At 49.8% G+C, this 9049-nt stretch overlaps 2 protein-coding genes across 3 annotated transcripts; one reads left to right on the forward strand and one right to left on the reverse strand.

Annotated features, from left to right (window-relative positions):
* The first annotated feature begins 202 nt into the window (after nucleotides 1–202).
* Nucleotides 203–4340, forward strand: BDCG_08537. 2 transcript variants are annotated; one of them, XM_045424323.1, is made up of 2 exons: nucleotides 359–743; nucleotides 803–4317. In XM_045424323.1, the coding sequence occupies exon 2, from the start codon at nucleotides 938–940 to the stop codon at nucleotides 3212–3214; it is 2277 nt and encodes a 758-aa protein (XP_045282597.1). In that variant the 5' UTR covers nucleotides 359–743; nucleotides 803–937; the 3' UTR covers nucleotides 3215–4317. The 2 variants fall into 2 exon arrangements, with proteins under 2 accessions (XP_045282596.1, XP_045282597.1); XM_045424322.1 differs by having other exon boundaries at nucleotides 203–4340.
* Nucleotides 3749–8939, reverse strand: BDCG_08538 (AMP deaminase). The gene is made up of 5 exons (XM_045424324.1): nucleotides 8575–8939; nucleotides 6832–8466; nucleotides 5645–6765; nucleotides 5472–5563; nucleotides 3749–5400 (listed from the first exon to the last, which is right to left on the reverse strand). Exons 2-5 carry the CDS (start codon nucleotides 8437–8439, stop codon nucleotides 4697–4699), a joined length of 3525 nt encoding a protein of 1174 aa, XP_045273057.1. The 5' UTR covers nucleotides 8440–8466; nucleotides 8575–8939; the 3' UTR covers nucleotides 3749–4696.
* Between the last annotated feature and the right edge of the window lie 110 nt (nucleotides 8940–9049).

The raw sequence follows: 9049 nt of genomic DNA on the forward strand, positions 1-9049 counted from the left end.
ACTTGTGGGGGTTGGTTGCTATGTACTGTATGTCGATACCATACCTTCATGTGGGCTGCTAGCGGCGCCATTAACTGAGTAACTTGACTAAAACTACTCCGTAGTTAAGCCTGGGGGAGCTTGCTCAAGCAGGGGTCTTCTGCTGGGGGTTGACCATTATTAATTAATATTATCAGAATGGAATACAAGAGAAACTATATATCAGCCATTGGAACAGCATAGCACAAGCGATAATTTTAGAATGCCAATCCGAGTACCTATACATCGTCTGCCGCCCACATCCACGCGGCAATAGCTGTCGCCAGCTGCGTGGCCAAGTACCGGTACACCGGGCCCCACCCGGCACACGGACCAGGCCAAGTCATCCAGCTCATCATCCCCAATTCCCAACCCATTCCCATCCCCCATCCGCATAACTACACACTACAGCACTCCGGTTTTCCTGCCAGCAACATCTCGCTCTCTTCCTCTTTCTCTGCAGTTAGCCAGTCTCTCTCTCTGGGTGTTGTTCTTGCATTTCGATTCTCTATATCAGTCTGTCTTCTCCATCCTTTTTGCCCTGTTGTTGCGAGACATCTTAACCGCGCGCTCTTTGGCATCCATCCCCCGCCGCCTCCCAATTATTGTTTCACCGCAACACCCCACCCCTCCCAGCCGCTGTCAAGCGCCACGTCTAACTTGCGAGGGTTTCGGGCCTAGACGGGGCCTATCAATGACTGACGGAGTCGGGCTTCGAGGCTCTAGTCAGTCACAACCACCGCATGACTTTTTCCCTTAAAGTTCTAATCAGGTTTTCATCCAGGGGCCAAATAGCTCTTCTTCCCTCCAAACTCTATACTCTCTCTATGATGTCCCAATTGTAGATGACGGCCTTATTCTACGGAGCACCCGGCCTGTTTAAAATATCAACAGGGCTTGTGCTTCGCTTTCCGCCCCCATGATGGATGAGACCCTTCCCGCTCCTACAGGACGGAGAGTGCTTCCCCAACCCATCGAGGTCTCGTCCCGCTCCTCCAACCCGTTTGCATCCAATTACAATCTTTCCAGGATATCAGCAACAAATGATCGATATCCTGAAGCTAAAGACCAAAAGACTATCGTTCCTAACCGGCCGGAACAACCCTCGCCAAACGACCGCTCCGACCCCGCCGCCTCTCAACCTACATCTCCCCGGCATCTTCCGCATTCACAGGGACCTGCGGAACAGGAGACGAGATCAACTTTGCCGCAACCGATTGAAACTTCTACGAGCAGCTCAAGGAATAAGAAACAACGCCTGCAGAGCGTCAAAAGTTCGGAAGATGGTTCTCCCAAAAGGAAATTTGTTCCTGAGCCTATCGAGACCACTTCACGGTCCTCCAGGGGCCCTAAGCCCACCTCTGGGTCGGCGGGTCGAATAGCCCCACAGTTGGTTGAGACTACACTGGACCACCGCCGCCAAAAATTACAAGGAACCGACCCAGTTAATCCTCCCGATAATGCCGCTGGAAATGGAGAATCGAAATCTGCTTCTGGGCATCACATGCCTCGCCATCAAAATCTCCCAATACGATCGGGACAGTCATCATCGGGTTCAGACCCGTCCGGAAAATTCACCCCGCAGCTAATTGAAACTGCAACACGCTCAGTGCGTCAGAAATGTCTTGTACGCGGCACGGCGGAATACCCAGAGCATAGGCTATCGTCTCCATCCGCAGCTTCGCAGCAGAAGCTGTCCGCCCCAGAAAGTACGGAATCCCGATATTCCTATGCTAATATCCTCCGTCGGCAAGAGGAAAAAGGGCGGACATTCCAAATCCCAGCTCTTCCAGCAATACCATCAATTAGCAGCGAGGAATCTGAGAAATCCCCAGCTCCGTCGCCTCCTACTTCTCCTTCTACTCTGTCCAATATTAGCAGCAACAGACGATACGCGGAAGAACGCCTGTTGCACGAGAGCAGTGATGAGAGGTACTCCAACTATTTACTGTCTTTGGCTTCACGTTCGGCACAAAAGCTGCTCAGGGATCAAGCCCTTGCGGCCTTCCCTAACGAACAAGTCCATCAGACTGTTTCTCACTTTGCCATCGGTCGAGAAGAAGAGGACACAACGGACGACGACGGCGACAGTATGGGTATATCACTTCGCGACATGCAATTGGACTTTTTGAAATTCCGGCGTGAATCAACCATTGACCTCAGCTGGGAACTGGATGAGATGAGAAGGCACAAGGAGGAGTCTGAAATGAGAGCCCGGCAAAAGAAGTTTGAAGCTGGCCAGTCACGGTTCTCAGCTGCTGCAATAGCGTCTAGGCAGGCGGCAGAAAACGAAGTCTTAAAAGCAGCCCGTCAGGCAGGCGTAGACGGGTGGCAGAAGGCGACAGGGTTTAACCAGCTGAACGAATACACCAGCCCACCAATGCTTGGAGAAGATATTGTCTTTCCCAAAAGCTTATCACCCCAAGCTACCCGGTGCGATGTCGACCGCCCCCCTGCCCCGCACCATGCCGATAACTGCGCAGATCCCGTGAGATGCGAAGGACTATGGAGTCCAAACGCCCATACTCGTGACTGCGACGATGGCGGCCTGTGGATGGGTCTGTGTCGCCGATCCAAAGAGCCAGAGCAGTCATCCTCGCCTATACCCAGGCCGGGAATAATCACACCCGCTGTCTCCAATAATGAAAAATTCTCGTTCCAAAGCCTAAACGGCGTCACCACGTCCACCACAGCCTCCACAGCGACAATGACATTATCCACCCTCCCATTCAGCCCAGATACCCCCTCCCAACTCCCCACAACCCCACCCCCCTCCAACCCAGACCTCGACAACATCGACGAACTCCTCCTCCAAGAACAAGACATCAAGCGCGAATTCACCGACACCTTCGTAACACAAATATACAACTACCTCTCCCTCGGCTACCCCTGTCTAGCGCGTGACTACGACGAGGAACTCAGTAAGATCTCGCGCATCCCCGTCGAGGAGCTACGGAAGGACGACAAGCGCGCTAACGCGAAGGGATACGTGGGTGCCCCCGAGGGCGTTGGCATGGGTGAGAATGCGATATCGTCGGGGGCGTGTATGCGCTGGACAGCGCTGAGGTTGTATATCTATGAGTGGGCGAGGCAGCAGCCGAGGATGGCGAAGGCGGATCGGTATCAGCAGCCGAACGACGGGTCTGGGATGGATGCGTGGGGGGCGAGGGCGCGTAGGGGCAGTTGGGCTATTTGAGCGCGCTACCTGTTGTTGTTATTGTGAGTATTATTGTTATTATCCTTTTTTTCTGTTTATCCATCATAACAATGATTTAATGATGGCAGCGATGCGGGAGGATGGGGACCCTAGACTCCTTTTTTGCTTCTTTTGTCTTCCTTTTGTCTTCCTTCCTTCCTTTTTTTTTTTTTTTTTTCGGGGTCTTTTTCCAGATATTCTTCTTGTTAACAGCGGCTACCTTCATCTTCTTCCTAGAATTCTTGGGATTTTTTCCTCTTGCGTTTCCTTGTTCGTTGTTCTCAAAACAGGAAATGGGGTTTGAGTATGCTATGGGATACGCTGGCTAGGGCATATATACGTACATAACCAGCTCTGTTCCATCGCTTTTTTTCTCATTTCAAATCTATTCTTCATGCCAGGATTGGTTCCGCTGCTGTTCTCTCCTTCCGCTCCATTGTCTGTCTGCCTTGTTTTCCAAATCGTTCGTGGGAAGAAATGCATATGTCATTCCCCTGGATAAGCACTCTTTTAGTGATTTTTAATATTTATTTTTCCTGTTCTTCCGTTGCTTCCTCTTTGAAAGAATACAATGTCTATATAATTGCCAGTTTTTTTTCTCTTTTTTCTTTATTTTTTTCTTGTGGGCGGCTAGATAGATGCTTCTTTCATGGGATGAGTTCTTTTTTCCCATTGCATGTGTTCCATTTTCCTTCCGCACTTGCGCAATTATACAGAGTTAGTCAGCTAAAGCTGAGCGAGTGAGTTGGGGGTATTTATATATTTGTTTGTTTCCTTTCCTTCAATCTATCCGCACTATTGAATTACCATCTACTTTTCTTGTACATATATATGCGGCCTGCATCGAGAATCATTCATATTTCTCTGTTCATGGTAGAGTTTCTCCTCTGACATGCACTCCCAGAGCCTGTTGCTTTGGAAAGGGAAGGGGAAGAAAAAAAAAAAATTCCATATATGTCATTCAAAGGTCCCGAGGACTTTACAAAGTCAACAACACTGGTCTAAAGTTTTGCACGTTAGTTTCCATCAAATCAGCCAGCTTCCACCCCTTGTATCCATCCCCCTTCCCTGACTCCTCTCTGGAAGATTGTTGAAAATCGAACAAGATTAGAACAAGAGCGCTCCGCGGGTGGGAGAGGGGGATGGGGGAACCGGCGTGTTTTGAAAACATGAACCATAAAATGGGTCTGGGTTAACAACGGAAATATAGAGGGCAAGTGGGAAGCCTATAGGGGCGTCCTGGCCTTGAACAAAAGTAGAAATAAAAAATAAGAAAGGGGGGAAAGGTGAAGTGCAAGCCCCCAAATAAAATCGAATATGACAGAAAATCCCCATCCCTCCCCTTCGATTCACCAAGTCTTAAATCCCAGTCCAATTTATAATAAACTATACCAAAATCACCAAAAAAAAGAATCATATCACCATCATACTACACCATCGGATTCCATTCCATTCCATCGATCCATCTATCCATCTATGAATCTATACCCAGGGAAGCGCGCTATCATCATCGTCATCGTGGTGGTGGTCGTCATGATAATACCTCTCTTCCTCAGCAACCCCATCCGCCCCCCACGTCCAGTCCTTCTCTCTGTCCTCCCCATCTTCATCGTCGTCATCCTCATCCTCATCCTCGTCGCCATTCCCGACATCAAATACATTCGTTTTCTTCCCGTTCGCTTTACCCAGATCTTGCTCCTGCTGTTGGTGTTGGTCATGTTGGTGTTGGTGTTGATGAGGACCGTCTCCATCCGCGCCGTCAACAGCAGCCTCTCCGCTACCTAGGTCCGTGCCACGGCGTACGTGTGCGTGCACTATTCCCGGGAATATCCCTTGTTCAGGTACGGTGCCAGCAGCTGTTAAGGGGCCCGTGGGGAAAGGAGCGGCGGACCCTTGTACTTTCGCTTGTGCGAATGGGCCAGGGGTTTGGGCGGGCACGTGGTGCATGGCCTGGGTATTAGAAAGGGAGGCAGAGCGGCTTATATTCGCGTCTGGTATTGGCGACGCCGCTGCAGTTGCAGGTTGTCCATGTCCTTGTCCTTGTGGGTGGTGGTTTTGGGAGTGAAGGTCCGTGCTAGAGTGGGAGGTTGGGAATCGAGCAGAAGTTGTCGGGAAATTGGGGGCCGAGGGGTTCGGTTGCTGGACAGACATTGCTGGGCGCGGGAGAAAGGAGTCTGGTATTTGGCCTACCACGATGGTCATCCAATGAGTGTGTGCAAAATACACTATGAGATGGAATTCAAAGAGGTTGGTTTACCTAGTGATGCTACGGGAGATGTAAAGGAAGCTTGTGATTGCGATGATGGTCGCATTCCCGGAGTAGACAAGACCGATGCGTATCTTTCGATTCTGGGGCGTGAATAGTAATGTCAGCGCCCTCTTTCTACCAAAAATAACCGTGAGATGTTTCAGGGCTCAGGAAAAACTTACAGAGTCAACTCTCCGAGCAATGTCTCCTGCCTGAATTGCTCCCGGAGATCTGGGACATTACTCTTCGCCATATTATTGCCTTCCACACCGGGACGATGGCATGTCGGGCCCAACCATCGATGTTTGAGAGAAAGTTCGAATCCACATTGGTCCACGGAATGCTTTGCCAATTCGCACATGTCCACAGCGCTAAATTTGTATATCTGCGCGGCAACAGCATATTCCTCGATCAGCGGCTCTTTTGTGAAAGCAAACTGCAAGGGATCATCAGTCGATAAGGAAATGTTCAAACCCCTCCTAAAGAAGCTAGCGCATGGGTTCTTGTCATAAGTCAGGAACAGAGCATTGTTGCTCAATGGCGACATTGCAATACCAATTTGATCCAGATAATAGAGGTACTGGAGCAATGGTACCTTGCGCAGCAGGATACCGTGGCTTATTCCATAGCAACAAAGTACCGCAGCGGCCAGGTGGTCCGGGTCGCCCGCTTCACCACAGTGAGGTCGCAGCACAAAGGTGTTGAACCCCCGCTGCTTTCGCCAGTTGTTCAGCGATGCCATGTTAGCAAACATGAAATAGATCCAATAGCTGTAAGGTGGGTTCTGCTTGGTATTCCACTTTTTCGGAATCGGAAACTTGCGGAACAACCGACGCTCTGGCTTGCTCTCGTCGTCAACGCTGTCGAAACCAACCACGCGTTGTAGGAAGATATGAAGCTTGGGATGACTTGACGGATCTTTCGTCACCTCGAACAGAGGCTGGTAGACATTTCTGATAACTTCTTCGAAGTTTTCCATCATCCCGCTAGATTTGTAGACATCGTATAGCCGGGGAACTTGAATCAGCCAGCGGATGTTCGGGGAAAAGAGCTTATTGTCAACTACCCAAGCGGCTAGCTTGTCCCATTCATCTAGAGATCTTCCGTAAATAGATATACGCCACTCCGCCATCTGGTACTTGCTGGATTCCAGATCTGAGATTACTTCTTTAGTGATCTCCGCGAGATATCGTCCTTTGATGAAGTTGTCCGTTTTGAGGAAGATTTCTCGAAGGCGCGATTCCCCGACAGGGTTATATTTTAGATTGAATTTGTCAAATCGATGGAACGAGTCTTTATGTGCCTATGACATACAATTGGAATGAGTGTGGTCCTTAACCGGTGGAACGGAGAGTGAAAAGGAACTTACGTGCATATCGAGCGTATCAATGCTGAGATCGTAAGCCGTCAGGTTGATACTTTCGAACACCTCCCTCAATGTCAAGTGCTTGCCGTCTCTGAACAGAACGACCTCATCAGGCGATTTCTTAATCTTACTCTTGATGAATCGCAGAAGATGTTTCTGGTTCATGCAGGCAGAGTGGTGGACGTGAGTATCGACCTTCCTAACATTGTAAAAGTCCCTATGGGGTACCTTTTTGCTATCTGCCATCTCCTGGTATTCGTTGAGAAGCACATGAAGTTGGAATTTGCCCTCCAGATAGCTTAGACGCTTGAAAGCAAAACTCTTAGTTGGGCCGTCAGTGGATACTTCAGTGACGGTATCCAAATCCATGTAAAATTCTCGAAGGGAGGGAATATGGAAAATAGGCTGCTTCTGTTCGCAAGCTTCTTCACTCTCGTAAACCTGATATACACTGTTTTCGTCAAGTGCAAAGGTCATTTGCGACGGTCCCGGCACTGGCAACAGATCCTCCAGGAAGAAATCTTCGCCAATATCCTGGCCGAGTTTTCGCTTCTTTCGGGCAGGGGATGGAGGTACTGCTTCACTTTTGGGATTGGTCGCAGTGCGTTGCGCTCCACTTATCATCATACTATTCGACATGCTTCCCGTCCCAGGAGGATACGTTTCACCATCCCATGCCGGCTCAGGTGGAGGAGGGTATATAGTCCAACCCGGTTGGTCCCGTGGGTTATCTGACGATGTCTGCAATGAGAGTCGAATATATTTCTGCCTCATATCCAGAAGACCCTGGATCTTCTGGCAAATAATGCGCAGTTCAGCTGTAATTGCATCGTCGCTAGACGCAAACCCGCCAGGGCCTTGAGTAGCACCAAATCCTGCCCCAGTCCCAACCCCAGTCCCATATACCCCTTCCGCAGAAGGTAGATGTGGTTTAGGTTCATTCGGTATCGAAGATTGTGGGGCAATATTTCGACTCGGTCGATCCAGAGTCGTGAAACCGTCTGAGGGTTTACGCTGAAGAGGCGAGGTGGGCTGGGATCTTAAGACCGGACTGTAGCCAGAGCGTGTTTCCGGGACAGAAGGCTGACCGTGTGCTAATGGCGCATTCCCTTGACTACTTATGCGCGATGCTATGCTTGCTGGCCTGCTCAGATATTCGCCTTCACCTTCCCCAGCTGGCATGACGGGCACGGTCGTTGACCGGGAAGACAGAGCTGGGCTCTGGGGAATTTCGCCGTCCACGTATTTGGACTCGAGCTGATGTCGCTGGTAGAATAGTTTTGCCTCCGCGTGGCTCAGGGACTTCTCGTACGCATAGTCATACGTGGCTGTCCTCCGCTGTCTGTCGCGGGGAAGCATGGTCTGTGCCACATTGCCAGACAATGAGCTGTCGTCGCGTGTCCTATCCATGTCTTCGTCTAATTGCTGGCTCTCCGTGAAACTGGATTCTCCATTAAGGTCAGGGCTTCCTGTGGTGTCGTCGTCGTCGTCGTCGTCTTTCGGATTAGATCCAACGCCATGTGGCTGAAGGGCGGAAGGTTCGATAGAGCTGCGTGCTTCTAAGGGTTCTGGATAATCCGGCGGCACAGCTTGTGGCCTCTGTTGAGACATAAGCCCAGGCGATTAAATAGTCCGAGTCTGGGAGAACAATGTCAGTATCCACAAGCTTTCCCCGTCGACGTCATGCCAACGATTACACAGCGCCAGAATGGACTGGGTGGGGCGCGTCGAGAGGAGCTCGCTCACCTGGCGCGCTGAGACAAGTTGAAGAGCAATGAACAGCAGCGCAACAGAACGCCAAGACAATAATACAGCAAAGACAAGAGAAAGAGGAGCAAAATAGACGGTAACTATACAATCAGAAACTCGAGTCAATTGAAGAAACTAAAGAAAAGGAGAGGGTGTGAAGGTGACTCACATACGGGGACAGAAGACAAGCTGAGAAAGGTGAAAGTTCTGCGCTGTGCCACACTACTCTATTTACTGCAGCCAACGACGGCGTTGCAGGCGACTGTCAACCAACGAAAGGAAGTTAACCATAAGTAACTTACTTTTGATGGAGGAGGCACAATATATATTTTCAACTAATAGATACTTTCAAAAATCAAGAGCCTTTTAAAGAGAGCATTGCAATACGCTGAGGAACCTCTGCATGCCTGTCTAGATTACTCTAAAGTTACATCAAATCTATGCAGAAAACAGTTACCACTCTCCTTCTGTT

The sequence above is a fragment of the Blastomyces dermatitidis genome (genome assembly GCF_000003525.1).
Source record: "Blastomyces dermatitidis ER-3 genomic scaffold supercont1.11, whole genome shotgun sequence".
NCBI lineage: Eukaryota > Fungi > Ascomycota > Eurotiomycetes > Onygenales > Ajellomycetaceae > Blastomyces > Blastomyces dermatitidis.

Coding starts and splice junctions, on each gene's coding strand:
- BDCG_08537 (XM_045424322.1), top strand. CDS start 938: ATGATGGATGAGACCCTTCCCGCTCCTACAGGACGGAGAGTGCTTCCC.
- BDCG_08538 (XM_045424324.1), bottom strand. CDS start 8,439: ATGTCTCAACAGAGGCCACAAGCTGTGCCGCCGGATTATCCAGAACCC. Junction 5,564..5,644: donor TTGCTCGGAGAGTTGACTCT/GTAAGTTTTTCC, acceptor TTCACGCCCCAG/AATCGAAAGATACGCATCGG. Junction 5,401..5,471: donor ATCTCCCGTAGCATCACTAG/GTAAACCAACCT, acceptor CCATCGTGGTAG/GCCAAATACCAGACTCCTTT.